The sequence below is a fragment of the Vitis vinifera genome, chromosome 7 (assembly GCF_030704535.1).
Source record: "Vitis vinifera cultivar Pinot Noir 40024 chromosome 7, ASM3070453v1".
NCBI classification, from domain to species: domain Eukaryota; kingdom Viridiplantae; phylum Streptophyta; class Magnoliopsida; order Vitales; family Vitaceae; genus Vitis; species Vitis vinifera.
This window is the reverse complement of record NC_081811.1, coordinates 7,283,015-7,305,214: the sequence shown is the minus strand read 5'-3', so window position 1 is coordinate 7,305,214 and position 22,200 is coordinate 7,283,015. Positions and strand designations below refer to the sequence as shown.

The following is a 22,200-nucleotide window of genomic DNA, read 5'->3' as shown; positions in this document are numbered from 1 at the left end:
TTCAATTGAGACCCACAATAAAAGTGGATTTACTTTATTTCAAAATATATTTATGAAATAAAGAGGTGTTTTTTGAAAAAATTAAATATATTATAACAATTTTAAAATATGTTTTATAAATATAAAAAAAAAAACATGTTATTAAGAGTCTGTTTGATAATAATTTTAGGAAACGTTTATAATATTTTTAATACTTGAAAAAATTTATCAAATGTAGAAATATTAAAAACATTTTTTAAAATCAATATTAAATGCACTTTAAATTTAAATTCCTTATAAATATTAATTCATATTTTATTTCTTAAAGCAGAAATACATTGAATTTTTTCATTTTTTTTTGTTAAACTTTCTAACATTTGTACCTAAAATTGAAGCATCTAAAATGGGAAAAGACTATTTTACCCTTTATACAAGAGAATTTTATCATTTTCAATGCAACAATAAGCGTCCTTCAAGGGGCATTGTGGGAAAATTATTAACAGAGGAGGAATTTCTAAGTTGAAAGTTGCAACTCTCTGGTCCTCAACCGAAGGTCAGTCCACAGGCTCCAAACAGGAAACAGCTGAAGCCATATCGCTCTCTCTCTCTCTCTCTCCTCTCTCTAACTGCCAATGAGAGAGCCAATCTCGCTCCTCCTCTTTCTCCTTCTCATCCATGGAGCTCTCCACCCAAGCTCCGTCACCGCCGGCGATTTCACCGGCGACTACTCCAAGCTTTCCGGCATCATCATACCTGGCTTTGCTTCCACTCAGCTCCGTGCCTGGTCCATCCTCGACTGTCCTTACTCTCCTCTCGATTTCAACCCTCTCGATTTGGTTTGGCTCGACACCACCAAGGCATGCTTCTTCATGCTCTTTCCATTTTCGTCTTTGATTCGTGTTTTCTAATTGTGATTTCTCTGTTTTGTACTGATTTCAATTTTCTGCGATTTCTTGTTTTCCTTTTCACAAACTGAGATTAAATACATACAAATGTATGCCATTATGTATGTGTATGTATGCATATGTGCATGTTCATCATTCACGTTCTTTTTCGATTTTTACTGTCTTGATTACTCAGAAGATCTCCTGAAAGTGGAATTTTCTTTCATAGTTTGATGCATCATCATCTTGTGAAGAGTTAGGCTCTATTTTTCAGAAATTGTATATACATGCTATTTGAAGTTTCTGACATCTTATCTTTTTAGATATGGTTCATTTTGACTGGAAAATGTTACTCAACGTGAATTAGTAGCTTTCACCACCCAATAGCATGTTCCCGCTAGAAGCAGAACTCCGTATTTGTTCTAGAGAAATGTAGGCCTGTTCCTACACAGCTATAGTTTTTAGTGGAATCCTTTTTCAGAAAGATCTATGTAAAGGCAGAAATCCGCTTAATATATAACAGAATCTAAATTCTGAGACTTGAAGCACTTATTAAGTCTGAAAGGGCTTTGTTACAATAAAAAAGCTGCATCAAAAAGAGCATTGATATAGTCGCTTAGATTGCACTTGGAATCATGCACATTTGGTAGGATTGACTTGTTAATGCTTGTCCATGTAAAGAAAAGGCTTATTTTATATGTAAAAAATTTTAAATTCCAAAACCTCTTGAAAATTCTTCTGAATAAGTGTCTCTTAAGTTTGTTGAAATTTGAAAAGAGGTTTTAACTCTCAAACCTTTTCTATTTTAAAGTTCGTTATTTGTTATGAAACGCATTGTAATATTCTTTTAAAAGTCAGAAAGAGCTTTGATGAAATAAAAAGCCTGCACGAAAAAGAGCATTAGTACACTTGCTTAGGTTGCACTTGATGTCACTTGTATTTGGTAGGATTGGCTTGTTTATGCTCGTCTAGTAAAGAAGAAGATTTTAGTTAATATAAAAAGAAAATTCAAAATTTCTGAATTTTTTTGAAAACTGTTCTATTAAAGTATCTCACCCCTAAATTTATTAACAGCTTTTAGGCCTCAAACCTGTTCTATTTTAAAGTGCTTTAATCATCATGAAACTCATCATAAAGATCTTTCAAGAGTCAAAAAGAGCTTCAACACACACGCACACGCACATGCACAAAAGGCTACACTATAGAGAGCATTAGCATGCTTGCTTAGATTGCACTTGAAATCGTGCCACATTTGGTAGGTTTGGCTCGTTTATTCTTGTCTATGTAAAGAAGAGGAGTCTACTTAATATATAAAAAAACATCTTGAATTATGAAACTTCTTGAAAACTCTTCTATAAAAGCATCTCACATCTACCTTTATTTATTTATTTTTTCTTGATAAGCAAGCCAAAAAAAAAAAGATGTATTATTAATGCCTATCAAAAAAAGTGTCAAAAGTGCACAAGGGGACCAAAAGGCAATATCAAAACGAAGAAAACGAAATGCAAAGAAACACTAACCACTCCCGACCAATTAACTAAGTCTACCATAGACATTCTTGCTTCATTTAAGCCCACTCTCACCCACTCCAAAAATAAACATAAGAAAGAGAATCTAATGCTTGATTTGTTTGTTCCATGTCCTTGAAGCATATGTTATTTCTCTCATTCCAAACAGCCCAAAAAACATTTAAGGGGGCAACCCTCCATACCTCCATACTTTATTTCTTTTCTTCCCCACAAAGGATCTTTGCCAACTTAAGAAGGCACCTTTAATTGAAGTTGACATCACCTATTCTATCCCCAATAATGAGAAGACTGGCTGCCACAAGACTCTTGTCTTATTATAATGAAGTAAGAAGTCGTTTGTTGCTTCTTCATCTTTACATAAGAAGTATTTGTTCACCTAGGCTTAACCCCTTGTTTTCAATTGATCTATGGTGAGGATCCTACCCCAAGTTGTCTCCCATGCAAAAAATCTCACTTCGTTGATATCCGCAGGTTCCAAATAATATCTTTAGGTAAGGGGACATATATCCTTTGAGTGTAAGGATTTTATTGAAAACATACCACTCTTTGGTTCTAATCAGACCACCCTATCCCCTTTGTTGTTGCTAACACTTTTGTTTGCAATCTTGAAAAAAATTCTTCATTTCTTTCAAGTTCCCAGTCATATAATTATCTTACAAAGCAGGGTCTACAACATCCCCTTTCCCAGTCATATAAGGTTGACTCAGCACACCACCTATCCTTCTAGAACTTTACTATCCTTCAATCATCCCTAACTTTATAGGAAAAAGCTTTTAAATCCCAATCCTCTTCTATTTTAAAGTGCTTTAATTATTATGAAACAAATTGTAAAGCTTTTAAAAGTTGGAAAAAGCTTCAATGCAATAAAAGATTTGGACTAAAAAGAGCATTAGTTCACTTGCTTAGATTGCGCTTGAAGTCATGCACATATTATTAGGATCAACTAGTCTATATTGCTAGGCATGTTGTTGTGTCAATTCCTTTAGGCACCTGCCTATATCATGTCATGTTGTGATTTTTTACTCTGGCCACATCTTTTATTTCCGGAAAAAGTTTTTTTCTTGAGAAAAATTAAACTTGGGGTGTGGAGAAATTTTTTGAAGGTTAATACTGTCACACCCTGAAGTTTGGAACCATGGTCCCTCAAGTTGCAATCCATGATCCCAAAATTCGAAGTGTGAAGAGAATTAATGATATTCATAATGATTAATTTTAAATTTTCTCATTATTTAGACAATCATTTACTTAAGCCATTATTCATTTTATAACAAAGAATCATTAACCCAATTCTGAAGGAGGGCGATCAATCATCCTGAGTTGGGACTTGTAGCCTTCCCCGCTTCAGCGTCTAAAATGCTTAACAAAGAAAATGTAGAAGGCAAGGATGGTCACAAAGATGATCAATCGTCCTAGGAAAAATATTATCGTCCTGCCTTAGCAAAGGAATGATCAAAGAATGATTAATCTATCAAAAGTTGAACGATCTATCGTCCCTAAAAAGTGTGTGATCGTCCTAACTCAGTGGATGAACGATCAAAGTTTGGACCTCCAAAAGAGTGAATACTGATTAAGTAGGGAGTTGTCTAGGAAAATTGTGAGATGATTTAAAGTAAATTATGATATTAACTTTCTTTTTATTCACACTTCAAATTTTGAAATCATGGATTGTCTCTTTGAGCTTAAGTAGAATCATGATTTCAATTTTTGGGGTGTGACAAATACATAAGTATGGGTTCCCCTTTTTCATCAACTAAATAAATGCTTAGGCAAAAAATGGTCTAGACTTCATCAATGGTGTTAATATCATATCTAGTTAACAGCCTATGAACTAAAGACTCTGCTTAATATTTTCCTTTGTTATCGTTCTTCTTTTTGGATTTGATTGATAGAAAAGGAGCTGATGATGACTTATACTGGATGACCTGAGGGTGTCATGTTCATGTATCCTGCAGCTTCTTTCTGCTGTGAACTGTTGGCTTAAGTGCATGCTACTAGACCCTTACAATCAAACAGATCACCCTGAATGCAAGTCGCGGCCTGATAGTGGTCTTTCTGCCATTACTGAACTTGATCCAGGTTACATAACAGGTATCCCATTTATGATATTATTTATTTTTCTTATTTTGGTGTTTATTTTTACATCTTTTTCTTTATACATACCCTTTTATTTTAGTCAAAGACTCTTTTGTCTAAGCCTTCTTTCTCTGTTCCTTGTCTGTTTGTTCTTGGAACACTGTTAAGATGTTGAAAGAAGTTTATCTGGATTGACACTCTAAAACAACTTCCTAACAAGATAAATTATGACGATTGATCTGTCTGTGCAAAGCAAACTGCTTTCTATATCATTATTCTGTGTTAATCTTGGTCATTTGAGGGGAACTATGAATAACATGTCTCTCTTTATCCAGACCTATTCTGTGGAATATTTAAATGCCATATCGTAAGGTTTGATGGTATGGCTTGCTTAACTTATGTCTTGCTTCACGCTCTTGAGGCTTGGCTCAAGTGGAAAAGGGTTGAGGAGGATTTGTGGGAGGTTCTAGGTTCAAGTCCCATCAGGGACAAAAATTTACCTATACAAAAAAAAAAAAAAAAAAAAACTAATTTCTTGCTTCATATTACTACTTTTACCTGAAGAACAATATGTGACCTGCAGGCCCTCTTTCTTCTGTGTGGAAAGAATGGATTAAGTGGTGCATTGAGTTTGGTATTGAACCTAATGCAATCCTTGCTGTTCCATATGATTGGAGATTGTCAGCATCAAAGCTTGAAGAGCGGGATCTTTACTTTCACCAGCTGAAGTTAGTATCTATCCTACATATTTCTATTACACACTACTATTAGTCACCAAGATACACAATATCAGATAGGGTAGGCTTATTGTTTATGTAGCATCATCGTGCTGTGCAACCCTGATTATCATGAATACTCTGTTTCTGTCATTTGATTCCCTTTGAAGAATTTGCATTTGCACTTGCACTAGTAACAACTCATAATATCTGTGTTAGTGCAGTAAAATTACTAGCTTTACTGTGATAGGCATTGTACAAAATTGAATCTTAAGCAAAATATTGCTGTACCTTCCTTGGACCTTTAAGAATAATTATAACTGATTGGAAATTCTGTTCTGTGTATCTGTTCCTTGTGGTTTTTTATTACAAAAATGCAGGAGTAGTGGATTTATGAGCAGTGGAGGGGGCCCAGGTCATTGTAATCCTTGCACTGAAGGCCTTCTCAAGATTAGGAATTAGAGGGGCCAGGTCATTTTAAGGGGTGTATTCAATCTGTGAAGGTCCAAGAAGAGGGGGCAGTTAGATTAGTTTGGAGGGATATAAAGGAGGGGTGGTACCAAGTCAAGTCTTATTGCATTTCCTTGACTACTACAAGCTCAATGGTTGTACCTACAAAGAAGGTTTGGAGGTGAGTACTCCCCAAAGAGCCTCCCTTTTTAGAAAAAAAAAAAAAAAATTATTTTTTGTGTGGGAAGCTGCATAGGAGAAGATTTTAACTGTACACCAACCAATGAAAAGGGATTGCCCTTGGCAAACAAGTGCAGTCTGTGTATGATGTGTGAAGAGACAACCAACCACATCTTCATCCACTGTGATAATGTCTGGCTACCGTGGGATCTTATATCCTATAGTCTGGGGATTCAATGGATTCTTCCAAGGGTAATCATGAGCTTCTGTTAAGATGGCATATGAGAGGTTTAACAAGTAGCAGAGGAGGGTGTGGGGGGTGGCACCTATTTGCTTGTTTTGGTACTTATGGAAAGAGCAGAATGACAGAATTTTTAACAAAGGGGAGCTGTCCAATGAAAGTTTGAAGAGACTTCTCTCAATTATCTTGTGGAATGGACTAGAACCTCTCTAGGGTTGAAGTGCAGCTCTCTTGTGGATTTTAGTTATCGCTTAGGATAGGGTATCTCTGGGCTGTGTTTTTTCTTTCCCATTTTCTCTTGGTACCCTGTGTATACCTCCTATGTACATGTGTTGCACCCCCATTTTTGCTAGATGTTTTTTCTTATAATATATTTGTGGACCCCGCATTTTCGTGCTCAATGCGTTTCCCACTCGAATGGCGAACTCGATTTTTATTTTTAAAGAATTGATTTTTATTGTTTAGAAAAATGACTTGGAGTCGCCACTTATTTTTGTTTTATTTTTAAAGGGTAAACAAAATAAGAAAGAAAAACCCTAAGTGTGACTCCTTATTTTAGAAAAGGCGATCTACGAAAAACCGGATTGGGCTTGGGGGTCAGGTTACTTATCGGGAAGGTACGGCGTGGACCGTAGCACCCTTCTAAGTCCCTAGAGTCGGGTCTCTACTAATAGAATGAAGCTGACGTGGAAGTCATCAAGAAAATCGATGAATACTCAAATCGATCATGCACAATATGAGAAGCAAAGCATGTATAAAGAATGAGCAAAATATGAATAGATACGTACCTGGGCAGCAATCACGAATGCGCTATCATGAAACATGGTTAGTGAACAATGAACAGATATAATTAAGCGCATATCAAGGAATAGAGTAAACCAATCATGCATGGCAAATAAATCAATCGATTAGTCAATCAAATCATGAAATCAAGTATGTGGGGCCCCCACCAAAGCCCGATTATTTTTGCATGAATTAATTCCATAAATTCCATCACTCGGAATTACAGAATTTAATTCATGCTTATTTTAAAACATTTTAAAAAAAAAAATATAGGCGGTGTGAAAATGGCTTGCCATAAAGAAAGTAGCAACCAATTTTTATTAAAAATGTGATTTTTAGGACCTAAAACCCTAAGGATGAGAATTTGAAAAAAAGTAAAATTATTTAAAGGGTATAGAGATTGGAAAACTATTTAAAAGCTTGAATTTGAAAAAAAGATGTAAGAAATAGGAGTATGAGATTATTTATAAAAAAATAACAAGGATGAAACAGAGGGAAGGGGACATGTGGCTGAACGGTGGCCCATACTGAAGGTGTCCATGCGTGGCCTGGTAGGAATGGGGCCCAGAGATGTATTTAGTATTGTGCCCTCACTGGTTCTAGTTCCACCTACGGCACAGGTCTGTGACACTTTGGACAAGGCTTCATATGAACTGTGATCCAATTGACTGTTTTTTATTCATTTCGGTACTTCTTGGTTCAAAACTCCCATATCAAACAGAAGCAAGGTGAGTGTGTCTTTGATAAGCAACTGAAGCAAAACTGTAAACCGCATGAATATTCTTCCTCACAAAATTCATCATCCTCAACCCAGATTGTTTCCTCAATGACAGTCACTTTCTGAGGAGAATTTGCATTTGCATTTGCGTTTTCTGCTTCCAGTTCAGCCTACTACTGATCTGATGGTTGTTGTTCTTAGCGATCCGAATCTTAGAAATGAAGCTGGTGGCAACACGGTACATAGCTAGGGAGTTGAAGGAGCTAGAACTTCTTGAAATGGAGAGTTTGAGAGAATGAAGGGTTGATAATGGATATTTACGTGGAACCTTAGGTGCGGGGTGATCAAACGATGAGAGGAAATGGGTAAGTGAACGTAGGAAGGTGGTGATGTAGTCATGGGATGGGTTTGAAAGATGGTCAATGAGGTGTTGGCATGGGATGGGTGATGTGGAATGAGTTACAGCCGTGGGTATGAGTTGACGTGGATATGATTTTCCATGTATGGTGAGACGGACGTGGATGCACCAGCAGCTGAAACTTCAATGAACTTCTCTTGAGAAGTATGTGGTGGGGAAATATGGGTATGAAGGACTATAGGGTAGGAAAATGGGCCTTGTGATGGGTGTAATAGAATGAAGGACATGAACTGGTGGACGGGCAGTGGGATATAGAGAAGGGAATGTGCTCGATAAACGCGTCGGGCATAGACACGGATATGGCGGGGTGTGAAGGAGCATGGGTGCATGCATAGGATTGGGTACAGTGGGCATCGAAATAGGTATGGTGATCATGGGAGCAAACAGTGCGGGAGTTTGTGAGCATGAAGCAAGAGACAAGTATGAAGGACGTTAGTGAGGCCGTATATGGGTATACAAAGGCGGAGAGGTAGGGTATGGTAGCAAAAATGGAATGTGCAATGGATATGATATAGGCATACAGTGGTGAAACGAGCTGTTGGAAGTGGGTATAAAGAGAGGGAAGTGGGTATGGGAATAATGGGTAAGAAATGGTGTGATGGACACATGGCATACAGGGTTGGATGATCATGAAGTATGGCTGCCAATGGGTATCATCAAGTATGGGTGGTGAGAGGCGAGGAGTATGGTAAGGAGTTAAAAGTGGTGAGTAGGGTAGTATATCCACACGCGTGTGAATTCACGGGCAAACAAGGGCTTGAGACTTAGCTGAAAACTTTCTCTGCATATCTGTAGGTTACTTTGCACCATGTACCAATCCTGATACCGGAATATTTATTTCATTCACCTTTCTTTTGAAGACTCAACTTTTATATCCGTTTCCATATAGTCCCAGACCTACCTCCAGATTCTTGAACCTCATCTACAACTCCACTGTCTGATTTCATTTCATGAATATTGGTTTTCAATCATTTATTTATGACCCTTTTGCATCTGAACCAAGTTGGGTTTCCAAGTCTAGCTTCATACTGCCATTAGTTGGAGGCTCTTGAAGTGAATCATTATCTAGAGGTCACATTGCAATGATACAGTACACCCTTAATGACCATAATCTGTATGATCATTTTTCAAGGAACTGTAATTATTCTTGCACTTCCTTCTCTTCTTTAAGGCATGGAGACTCGAGCTTGCATCACAGAAGCTACTTCCAAACTTATCTCCAAGCAAATACTGATTGAAGGATGTAGGTATGAGCCCACTTTTTAGACAAGATTCCCAACTGAATCAGTCTAGTTTCTCCGAGATGTTTCAAGATTTCTGTTCAGAAATTGTCGCACTTCTATTTCTATCAAACCAATTCTCCCCACAATTTATTCTCCCCTTGCAGCAATCATCATATCCTTTCCAGCTTGGCATGCAATACCCATTCACTCTGAATGACCATCTCAAACATAGGAATATTCCTTAGAGCCGACACATCCACAGGAGCTTCAGCCACATTGATACTCTTCTAATCCCAGAAATGAACAGATGATCTCTCCTTTAAGCCTTGATTCGACCCCATGAATTGCGAGCTATGTGAAACCTTGAGGATGCAAGCTATTTTCATTGAAACCTCTAGAGGTCTGTGATGATGGTCATATTGATGTTTCGCTTGTGACCAGTGTGCCCAAGAGGAAACAGAAACATGATGAAGACCCTAGGAGGCATCTATTGATGTTTAAACCAAGACCAAACCAGAAAGATGTGCATAATCCAACACTTTTGAGAGAGGTGGGTACCAAAGAAAAAAACAAAACACAGAGTGAAAGAAACAAAAACAGAGCATAGATAGAGAAAAGAAAATGAAATAAAAAAAAAACCTTGAACCAAACCCTGTTTCATACTCTGATCAACATGCTTACGCAGGTGAAGGAAACTAAAACACATTTTAAATAGAAATAAAAGCACGAGTAGGCATCTCATCAGGAAAGCAAAACAGAGTCGAAGGGATAAAGCTAAAACCAGACCTGAACAGAACCGACAATGGGATCACCTCCTCTCTCCCTTCAGCTTGAAAGACCTCCTTACAGCCCAAAAAAAAAAACTCCTTCACAGAAAAGGTACTCTCCCGGAAAAGTCCTCACCCAAGCATTCCCTTCTCCACTCCTAAAAAAACTTGTCTCCCCTCTCAAAAATCCCTAACCGCTTGCTTCTCCAGAAATCTCTCCTTCTCTCAGCTTTTCTCTCCTCTCACCTCTGTCTTGACCTCCTGTCAAAGCTAAAAGATCCCTCCCTCACAATATCTCCAGGCAGCCCTCTAAAAAGCACCACCTCCTGCCAAAGGTTCCTCTGCACCAATCAGCACCTACCTCCTCTAACAGAAAAAATACGTGCCTCACTACTGCCAGAATATCCCCATGCAACGTGTCAATCCCTGATTTCTTACCTCTAAGATCACTCCTCTCATGCCACCCTCTCATACCAGCTGCCAAAAGCTCCTCAAAGTGGTGAAAATAAGCCCTCAAATATCCTAAAGACTTATAGACCAAAACGAGGGTCTACAATATTCCTTTTATGCCTGTTGAGAGAGAGAGAAAGAAGAAAAACCTTAATTCTCATTCATGTAATGTCTACTTACAATTGAGAGATATATATATACAAGGCTAGGAGTCCTAACTACCATACATGTGACCTATATTAACAAGGAAAGATAATATACTATAAATACATTATATTCAACACTCCCCCTCAAGCTGGAGCATATACGTCATATGCACCAAGCTTGTTACAAATATATTTAATCCTAGGACCTCTGAGAGATTTAGTGAAGATGTCTGCTAGTTGATCATTTGAATTGACAAAACTTGTAGCAATACATCCTGATGCGATCTTCTCTCTAATAAAATGACAGTCAACTTCAATATGCTTGGTCCTTTCATGAAAGACGGGATTGGATGCAATATGTAATGCGGCCTGGTTATCACAGATGAGTTTCATCTGTTCATCCTTTCCAAATCTCAACTCCTGAAGAAGATGTCTCAACCATATGAGTTCACATGTTGCCAAAGCCATAGCTCGATACTCGGCTTCAGCGCTAGATCTGGCCACTACATCTTGTTTCTTACTCTTCCAAGATATTAGATTACCTCCAATAAAAACACAGTACCCTGAAGTGGAACGTCTATCTGTGGGTGAGCTGGCCCAATCTGCATCTGTGTAACCAACAACTTGAGTATGACCTCTATTCTGGTACAATACACCTTGGCCTGGTGTACTTTTGATATATCGAAGAATACGGATTACGGCATCCCAATGGCTATCACATGGTGACTGTAGGAATTGACTAACAACACTCACAGGAAAAGAAATGTCTGGACGAGTAATGGTGAGATAGTTCAATTTACCTACGAGCCGTCGATATCTCCCGGGGTCTCCTAAAGGCTCCCCCTGTCCTGGTACAAGTTTGACATTCGGATCCATAGGTGTGTCTACCGGTTTACAGTCTAACATACCGGTTTCTTCCAGGATGTCTAAAGCATACTTCCTTTGGGAAAGGACCACACCAGAACTGGATTGAGCTATCTCAATTCCCAAGAAATACTTGAGTTTCCCCAAGTCTTTGGTCTGAAAGTGGGTAAAAAGATGTTGCTTTAGTTTCTGAATACCATCCTGATCACTGCCTGTAATGACGATGTCGTCCACATAAACAACCAGATAAATACACTGCCCCAAGGAGTTATGATGATAAAAAACTGAATGGTCTGCTGTACTGCGAAGCATGCCAAACTCTTGAACAACAGAACTAAAACGGCTAAACCATGCTCGAGGAGATTGTTTCAAGCCATATAGAGAACGACGTAACCTGCACACTAAACCAGACTCCCCCTGAGCAACAAAACCAGGAGGTTGCTCCATATAAACTTCCTCGGCAAGATCACCATGAAGGAAGGCATTTTTAATATCCAACTGATAAAGAGGCCAAGAACACATAGCAGCCATGGAGAGAAGCAAGCGGACAGAAGCAATCTTGGCAACAGGTGAGAATGTGTCACCATAATCAGAACCATAAACTTGAGTATAGCCTTTAGCAACTAAGCGGGCCTTAAGGCGATCAACCTGACCATCAGGACCAACCTTAACTGCATAGACCCAACGACAACCAACTGTAGATTTACCAGAGGGTAAAACAACAAGATCCCAAGTGCCATTAGAGTGCAGAGCAGCCATTTCATCCACCATTGCCTGTCGCCAGCCTGGATGGGAAAGAGCTTCATGGGTGCTCTTTGGAAGAGAAACAGAGGATATAGCAGAAACAAAAGCAGAATAGGGTGAAGATAATCGATGATAACTCAAAAAATTGTAAATAGGATGAGGATTACGAGTAGAGCGAGTACCTTTCCGAACAGCAATGGGTAAGTCATTAGGAGAAGGCAGAGCCGGGGCAGGTGAAGTCGAAGGGATAGGAAGTGAGTCAGCAGGTGCCTCAGGAAAAGGGAGAGGAGCAACGACACGAGGGCGACGATGATAAACCTGAAGTGGTCGAGGGGGCATAGCATCAGGTGGGGAGACAATGGGAATGGGCAAGACTTCAGAAACAGGAAGAGACTCAGAAGTGGTGGAAAAGAATGGTGAGTCCTCAAAGAAGGTGACATCAGCGGAGATAAAGTATCGATGAGTCTCAAGGGAATAACAACGATAACCCTTCTGAAGTCTGGAATATCCCAAGAAGAGGCACTTCATGGCTTTGGCGGAAAGCTTGTCCTGTCCAGGAGTGAGAATATGAACAAAGCAAGTACAACCAAAGACACGAGGAGGAAGGAAATAAAGTGGTTGGTCAGGGAAAAGAAGGGAGTGAGGAATCTGATCGTGTAAGACAGAGGAGGGCATACGATTAATCAAATAACAAGCGGTAAGAACAGCGTCCCCCCAAAAACGAAAAGGAACGTGACTATGGAGGAGGAGAGTACGAGCTGTCTCAACAAGATGTAGATTCTTGCGTTCAGCTACCCCATTTTGTTGAGGAGTATGAGCACAAGAAGACTGATGAAGAATCCCATGATGAGACATAAACGAAGTAAATTGGGCTGAAAAATATTCCCTGGCATTGTCACTGCGTAACACACGAATAGAAATATTGAACTGGGTTTGGATTTCAGTATAAAATTTCTGGAAAATAGAGAATAACTCAGCTCGATTTTTCATTAAAAATAACCAAGTACATCGAGAATAGTCATCAATGAAAGTGACAAAATACTGAAATCCTAAAGTAGACGCAGTCCGACAAGGACCCCAAACATCAGTGTGGACAAGCTCAAAAGGAGACTTTGCCCGATTATTCAAACGCTTTGGGAACGAGACACGAGTATGTTTCCCAAGCTGACATGACTCACACGGAAGCGACGACAAAGTGGAAAAACGAGGAACCATCTTCTGGAACTTGGAGAGACTAGGGTGGCCCAGACGATTGTGAATGAGGAGAGGAGCATCAGTGGAAATGCAAACTGCAGGAGATGAATCTGAGGTGAGGTGATAGAGGCCTTGAGACTCACGTCCTATGCCAATCGTCTTCCCCGTACTCCGGTCCTGCAAGGTCACAAATTTATCAGAAAAGGTAATAGAACAATTAAGAGTACGAGTGATTTTGCTGATGGAAATAAGATTAAAAGGACATTCAGGAGTATAAAGGACAGAAGTGAGAGGTAGAGAAGGCAGAGGAAGGGCCAAACCAATACCTTTAGCCACAGTTTGAGAACCATTAGCTAAGGTAACAGTAGGTAAATCAGAGGTAGTAGTAATAGAGGAGAAAAGATCCTTATTACCAGATAGGTGATCAGATGCTCCAGAATCTAGAATCCAGGGTCCAAGAGAAGATGTGTGGGTAAGGCAGGCAGAGGCATTACCAGGCTGGGCAACAGAGGCAATAGAAGCCTGAGATGTCTGAGATGCGGAGGAGCTCGGAGGCTGAGGCAGCGGAGAATCAGAGGACTGGGCCATATGGGCAGTGCGAGGAGGTCTTCCATGTAACTGATAGCAACGATCGCGAGTGTGGCCAAGTTTATTGCAATAGGTGCAATGAGGACGTTGGCCTCTACCTCGGGTACCACTGCGTCCTCCTCGAGAGGTAGTTTGAGAAACTAACACAGAAGAATCTGAAGCGCTATCAGATGGCAAAGTCTGAGTGGACGAGATACGGAGGAGGCGAGCAAACACATCATCCAAGGACGGAACTGATAAACTACCAAGAATCTGATCACGAATAGGCTCAAGATCCGGACGGAGGCCAATAAGAGTAAGGACCATGAAGAACTTGTCAAGCTGTGTTTGTTGAGCCCCAACATCAGGAGTAAGAGGCATCACAGTCAAGAACTGCTCTTTAAGAGAGGCAATCTGACCAATATAAGTAGATAGATCCAAGTCCTGTTGGCTGAGATGGACAATAGCAGAAGCCACCTTATAAAGACGCTGGATATCATTCGTGTATAATCCTTTGGCCTGAGTCCAAAATTTAAAACAAGTTTTATAAGCCTGAAGATGAAGAAGAATCCGGGGATCAACCGATTGCCATAATACACTACATAACTGTGCATCTATCTTCCTCCACTGTACGCGGTCAACCTCAGGGATATCTGCCTCCTGGGTAACCAAGTGATCCTCATATCCTTGACCCATAAACCAAAGTTCAACAGAGGCAGACCAGGAAAGATAATTTTCACTGCCAACCAATTTCTCTGAGGTAATCATAGGAGATCCAGAGATAACAGAGGTAAAGATCTGATTTTTGGTGGTCATATTCACGTATTTGGATTGAAGAGAGCCCTAATACGGCTTCAGATTGCGGCGTGGCACCACCGAAAAAGGGAGACGGCCTCAGATCGCGACGTGGTACCACCAGAAAGGTAGAAGAACACTTCCCAAGGCACGTGCAGGGATTGGGGTGGAGAGAAAGTAGCCGGAACTTCGCCGGAAAGGCTGTTTGGAGGGCTGACGGAGACAAAAATCCCCAAAAGAGGTACGTGCAGGGCTCGGATGGGAGAACCAGGTAGGTAGGGATGCTGGTCGGCGGCAGACGAGGCTGGAGGAGGAGGCGCGTCGCCGGCCGGAAAATGGCGCGTGGCCGGCGCGTGGATCCTCTTTTGGTGCCGGTGCCTTCACAAAAGTTGGAGATCTCCTCCAGGCGCTCCTTCTGGTATGGTCGGTGTCGGAAAAATAGGTCGCCGGAAAAGTTCACCGGAAAGTTCGCCGGAAAATTTTGCCGGCGGTGAGTGGTTTCTAACGACGTTCCGACTGACCGGAAAGTATTGGGAGATGGGGAAGGTGACCGGAATGAAACACGGTCACCGGAAGGTTGCCCGGAGTTGATGACACGGGAAACAGGAAAGAATTAGGTTTTCTTCCCTAGCTCTGATACCATGTTGAGAGAGAGAGAAAGAAGAAAAACCTTAATTCTCATTCATGTAATGTCTACTTACAATTGAGAGATATATATATACAAGGCTAGGAGTCCTAACTACCATACATGTGACCTATATTAACAAGGAAAGATAATATACTATAAATACATTATATTCAACAATGCCTATCAAAAAATAAAAAGGAAAACAAAAAGAAAGAAGAAGAGGAAGAGATAACTGAAGAGACCTGTTATTTCCTGTTGTTCTACCAACTTCTATGATCACATAGATTAATCAGACTAAAAATAGCTTACAATCATCTGAATGGTTTCTGAAATTTGATTTTTGCTATTTCAATTCTTCAATGAAATTTCTAAGCAGAATAGCATGTCTGGTCTACTTTGTAGTTCAATTGGTTTTATAGAGGAGATGACACAATGATATTTTTCTTTGTTCTATTAGGATAAAAAAATTAGGATTACAATATTATATGTACTTGTCAGTATGAAAGTAATAGATAATTTTCTTATTCTGGTTTGATTTTTAATTGGCACTGATATCTGCTCTGGTAAATTACATTTCTCCACTATTAATGACTCCCTAAGCATGAAAACAATTTCTAGGAAGATAACTTGATAGGTTTTCAGAAATATTTTCACTAAGATTTTATGATGTGATCAAAGACATGAAAGATTATGTAGTAACTAGCATGAGAACAATTGAAGAGAGATGAGGAAATGTGCAATTACAGCAGACTTACATCAAAGATCTACATTGAATTCTATCCTTTTGCATTGGTTATGGATGAACTTACTACACATGATAGGAAAATTTCTCATGTTGTATGCTAGCTTTAGTTGATGAAACTAGATTAAGTATTCATGTTAGAACTGTGTAAATATATTTTTGCCTATAAAAGAATAGTGTATACTTTAGAATTTAAAAGATTTAAGTAAAGCAAGACTAAGAATATGGAATGTAATTTTATTAAAATTAGGTATAGAAGCGGAGTATAATGAATATTAATGATTATATTTCTGTTATTTTGGATCCATAATCCCCAAGTAAAGGGAGATTGAGGAGGGTTTTTCTTGTAGAATTGAGAGTAGATGAATGAAGCGGGCAAGGCATCTGGACTGTCATGTGATTATAGAATCTTATCAAGTTAAAGGAAAATTTTAATGATGATTACATACCCAGCTATGCTTGTGGTATCAAATTTCAAGCCATTATGAATAGCTGAAATGAAAATATAATGATTATTGGGTGGCAATATGAGGAAAGATAAAACAAGAAATGAATGCAATCATAACAAGGTATAAGATGGGGCGGTTGGAGTAGGGGTTTGGAAGGAGATTTGGAAAGAATCAGAGTGGTGTTGGGATAACATGATATTCCGAGTAGGAAAGGGCAACACGATCAGATTTTGGACAGATGTGTGGTGTTCAGAGTCAGCGTTGTCCCACTGTTTTCCTCATCTCTTTGGTATGACTGTTCAAAGGAACTCAACGGTTGAGGAAATGTGGGATCAAAGTTCGGGTCAAGGAAGTTGGAACCTAAATTTTTTGAGGGATTTCAATGATTGGGAGTTGGATTTGGTTGGGGATTTTCTCCATATATTGAGGGGTCACAAACCTCATTGGAGGAAGACTCAGTCTTGTGGAGGCAAGGAAGAAGTGGTCAGTTCAGGGTTAAGGAAGCTTATAGTTTGTTGGCGAAGTCTGATGACACAGGCTTTCCCTCAAGAAGCATCTGGGTGGCAAGGGTGCCAACTAAAGTTGCTTTTTTCGCGTGGGAGGCGACGTGGGGGAAGGTGCTTACTTTGGATAGACTTCAAAGAAGAGGACTGCAACTTCCAAATTGTTGCTTCTTGTCTGGATGTGAAGAAGAAAGTGTAAATCATATCCTTATACATTGTATAGTGGTTAGAGCTTTATGGGATATTGTTTTTGGTTTAGTTGATGTGAAATGGGTTTTTCCAAAAACTGTAAAGGAAGTTTTAGCTAGTTGGAGGGGCTCGTTTGTGGGAAAGAAAAGGAAAAAGATCTGGGACGCCATTCCGTTGTGTATTTTTTGGATGGTGTGGAAGGAGAGGAATAGATTAGCTTTTAGGGGGGGTGTGTTGAACGTTCAGAAGTTAAAGAATTTTTTTGTCTGTAATTTGTGGAGTTGGGCCAAATTGTATGTAGGTGAGGAGGCATTCTCCCTTATAGGCTTCCTAGAGTGGATAGCATCCACCTAAAGGGAGGTGATTCTTTTTGTCTTTGTTTTTTGAGGCCTTAGCTGCCTTGTATACTCCCTGTATACTTTGTGGCGTTTTGCCTTTTTAATGCATATCCTTTTCTTATCAAAAAAAAAACAAGGTATAAGATGGGATGACGCACAGCATGAAAAAGAAGCAATGCAGAGGAGTGATATCATTCAAGTTGAAGGTGATAAAATGATAGGAGAGGCAAAAAAAAAAAAAAAAGACGTGAGTTGGTAATGAGAAACATCATGCGCACTGAGGATCTGAGGAAGATATCACTCTTGATAGAGCTAAATGCTGAAAAAAGATCATGAAGCTGATTCCAAGTAGTTGGACTAAGGCTTTCTTGAGCTTTGGGTGATATTTTCTTGTATTTGACATTTTACAAAAACTACTAATCATTGCTACCACCTCTGCACTCACAAAATATGCTTTGTTGATTGTAAACCAAATGGATGCTGGTGGTTGTTCAGATGGATAATTAAGTAAATATTCTATCCTACAAGAATTAGAGTTAGAATCGAGTTGATTTTGTTGCGAGTATGATGATACTTAGGCTTTCATTTACTTTAATTTTATTTTGCTTTATTATTGCAGGATAACTTTTGAAACTGCTCTAAAACTTCGTGGTGGGCCCTCAATAGTTTTTGCCCATTCATTGGGTAACCATGTCTTCCGTTACTTTTTAGAGTGGCTAAAGCTAGAAATTCCACCCAAAAAGTATATCCAGTGGCTAGATGAACATATTCATGCCTACTTTGCCGTTGGTATGCTTCCTTTTCCATAAAATCCATTTTCCTTCAAAATAGAGTTGCTTGAAACGGCCATGGAGGCCATTTATTTGGCTTGCTTTCTTTGCTTGATTCAGGTGCTCCTCTTCTTGGTGCAAGTGAGACAGTCAAAGGAACCCTTTTTGGATTCACATTTGGTCTTCCTGTTTCTGAGGTGAACTTTTCTCTGTTATCTTATTTAAATAGTTCAAATGTTTTGTTGATTTATTGCAGTTGTGCTATTTGGAGTCATCTCTCTCTCTCTATCTTCAGGCTAATCCAAATTTTACTTGTTTTTTATTACATCATATTCTAAAATATATTTTAATATATATCAGATTCGTGGTTGAGTTTAGGTATCAGTTCATGGTTTGCTTGATTGACTGCTAAATCTTATTTAAAGGACCATTGTTTGTTAGAAGTACACTGCTAGAACATTTAAGTAGTGCCATCTTATAAGTAGAATCTCAAAAAGATGCAAGATATTGTAAACTCATGCAGACCACTACCTTTAGTTGAAGCAGAAATCTCAAACTTCTAGTTAATATCCAAAATATGTCATCCTCCTTTACAGCCACATTAAATGTCTTGCATAAACTTTCTTGAAAACATAAACTTCCTAGGAAGGCCTATTTCAGCTTTACTATGATTCTTGTCTTTGTTTGTGTTTACTCTCATATTTCATAAAACAGTTTATGTTCCTTTCTTCTAGTTGGCTTAGTTCCATTTGGCTGTTCCCAAGTTAGGCCAAAGAAAAAGTTCTAGCATTGTTTTGACTGCCATTTTACCAGGCACCAATTTGATAACCTGATCAACAATATGGCTAGCAATTCTAATGGTGCCCTCTATTTTTTCTCCTGCTGATTGAACTTCTATGCTTTTGACCCATATGTTGCCAACATATATGTGGAGCATTTTGATGGCAGTGGACTTCTGGTATTCTCACTGATATTAAGAAGCTTAAACTAAACCTTGAGTTGTTGAGAAACAATTTAGATGAATGGATAAGATAAAATCATGTAAATTTCAAAATGTCCAAAAATTTCCAAAATGTTTGCTAATCATAATACTTCACCAAAAGCACATACATATTTATGATCATCAGTACTGAGAATGATCATACTGTTAGGATTTGAGCTAGTGCAGGTAACTTGCAATAACTTGTTGGCATTTGAATTGACTATGTAACTTACACTAGCTTGTTGGAACTTGTGGTGATCTATGATTATGGTATTGACAATATATCAGGGAACAGCTCGATTGATGTTGAATTCGTTTGGCTCTTCATTATGGATGATGCCATTTTCACAACATTGTAGAGCGGATAATCTCTATAGGAAGCATTTCTCTCATTGGAGTAGGAGCAGCCATCAAACATATCAGTGTGATGAACAGGAATTTCGGCAAAATTACTCTGGATGGCCAACAAATATAATCAATATTGAAATTCCTTCAATTCCAGGTAAGACTTAGAGCATCATATGAATTTCATAGTGACAATGCTCTTACTGTGCTCATTACTTCTACCTATCTCTTGTATTAGCAGGAATGGATGCCTACCCGTCAGTTTCAGAAGTAGCACAGACCAACTTATCTAACATGGAATGTGGACTCCCCACTCAGTTATCCTTCTCCGCTCGTGAGATATCAGATGGAACCCTTTTCAAAGCAATAGAGGGTTATGATCCAGATAGCAAGAGGCTCTTGTACCAATTACAGAAGTGGGTCCTGTCTTAATAATTCTCTGCTCCTTGAAGCATTTTGCACTCCATAGGCAAGGTTGCTAATATAGAATGCCAAAAGCATAGCCATTCCTCCTCTCACTTTCCCTAGTAGGGGCCCTAACTAGTCCACTTATTCAGTAAAACTTCATAACCTCCGAAATTTCTTATTTTATTGCCACATAGAAACTTTGTGTTGTATACTGGAATTAGTATTGCTTTTGTGAGGGCTCCATGTTGGAACTCTATATCCATGTTGAACATAAGGACCTATGTTAGCATGTCCGTCTCTTTGTCCCCAAGTGTTAGGACACCTATAAATGTTAATTATATCAGAAATCGTCATGGCATAACATTTGCTTATTGTTAAAAGGCATGATATACGTTGTGAACCCAAATCTTACAAGTTTAAACTTTTAGAAAAATTGGTAGTTCAACATAATATCAGAGCCTCATTTGATGGGAGGTCATGTGTTCGGGCCTCACCACATATTTATTTTCCCAATTTATTACGTAAACCAAAAGAGACTAACCATGGTTGTTTGCCTATGGGATTGTGTATCTCTCCACATGCGTGTATGAGGCAGCATGTGTGGGAGGGTTTTAAAGAGCATGATATAAATTGTGAAACCAAATCCTACAAGCTTAAGCTATTTCTTTGTATATGGAGAGTGGGAATTGGTAATATTCGGATAGTAGGCCCCTTTTCATTGAGAGTCCTATCTTTGAACTTCTTATATATATGTATGCTTACACTTATCAAAAAAAAAAATATATATGTATGCTTACCAGTGGCAGCATTATCATCGATGTTGTCCTACAATTTTAGATGCTACTGTGCAATATAACATGTTTTGTAGCAGAAAGCATCTCATTATCAAGGCTCTGGTGTGTGCAAAAGAATGTCTTTTTGAGGGGATGAATCTAGCTGTAAGTGGTGGTACTATATACAAATCTAACATAAAAATCTTGGCATGACAGATAAGTAATCATTGTAGATAGACAGTTTCACACTTAGACACTCACCCGCATGCTTCCCTGAGTTTTTTAGACAGTTTCATGCTCAGCAAAAAGCCACATACATACTCAGACCGTTTTCTTTTCCCGCAGTCTCTGCAATTTTACTGCCTTTATCCAAGGTTGAAACCTTTTGTTTTTTCTTGCCTCTTTATCTTGAATGTTTTGTAGTTAACTTTCCAACAGGCTTTGTTTGTGATGCTGTTTTTTTCAGGTTATATCATGGTGATCCAGTTTTGAATCCACTTACACCATGGGACAGACCACCTTTAAAGAACATTTTTTGTATCTATGGAATAAATATAAAGACTGAGGTATTATTTTGTTTTCCAAGTGAAATGTAGCATTAGTATTTGTCATGACTTAACCAATTATATAGATGCTTGTGGATTCCAGTTCTGTTACCTGCTTTTTAGCTCATTAGTTTTTCATGTCACGTGATCAATATGGAAGTTTTTTTTTTTCCTGTTTGATGGTTTGTGTAGCATGCTTTCCATGCTTGATTGAATTGCATTTTTTAAAATCCAGATAAATGATGCATTTGGATATTTTTCTGGAATAGAACATTTTTCTTCTCAGATTTTAGGCTCCATTCAGATTTGTTAAACAAGCTGTGTTAATTGGTCAACTTCTTAAATAGATCTGGATGACAATATTTAAGTACTTTCAGTAGTCTTGGGACTAGTCTCTTCTGTTTCAGTGTAGCACTGACATCTAAAGAATGTCTGCCATGTTGTGCTTGCTGGAGCCATGGCATAGTATGTCAGACTATATTTTATTCCTTGAGGACCCAACACAAATACATTGAAATAAAATCTGTACTTATTCTCATGCACTCATGTAAAGACTTAGTTGGGAATTTTAAAAAATATAATGGGAAACTTTCATTCTGTTTGTATATACTGGTCTATGATAGAATGACATGTTCTTTCTGCCACAATAGGATCCAATTGGCTGATGCATTTCATCCATCCTTCAAAGGCTAGCCAAGGGCTACAGGATTCCATGGATTTGGATTTCTTTCTATGTCAATGTTAGCAGTTAGCTATTAGTTTTCATAACCTTTTTTTTTAAATCAAAGCGCAAGGAAAGGTTTGCAA

At 38.7% G+C, this 22,200-nt stretch overlaps 1 protein-coding gene across 3 annotated transcripts in view; it reads left to right on the top strand.

Annotated features, from left to right (window-relative positions):
- The first annotated feature begins 511 nt into the window (after positions 1 to 511).
- LOC100265301 (phospholipid--sterol O-acyltransferase) overlaps positions 512 to 22,200 on the top strand; it is a 38,041-nt gene continuing 16,352 nt past the window's right edge. For 2 of the 3 annotated variants that reach the window (XM_010654095.3, XM_002271473.4), the window contains exons 1-8: positions 512 to 836; positions 4,345 to 4,480; positions 5,049 to 5,193; positions 18,190 to 18,359; positions 18,461 to 18,537; positions 19,611 to 19,824; positions 19,909 to 20,083; positions 21,315 to 21,414. In XM_010654095.3, coding sequence (XP_010652397.1) covers positions 612 to 836; positions 4,345 to 4,480; positions 5,049 to 5,193; positions 18,190 to 18,359; positions 18,461 to 18,537; positions 19,611 to 19,824; positions 19,909 to 20,083; positions 21,315 to 21,414 — 1,242 coding nt within the window. In that variant the 5' untranslated portion in view covers positions 512 to 611. Of the gene's footprint in view, positions 837 to 4,281; positions 4,481 to 5,048; positions 5,194 to 18,189; positions 18,360 to 18,460; positions 18,538 to 19,610; positions 19,825 to 19,908; positions 20,084 to 21,314; positions 21,415 to 22,200 lie in introns of all 3 variants that reach the window. The other variant, XM_010654096.3, reaches the window with a different exon arrangement.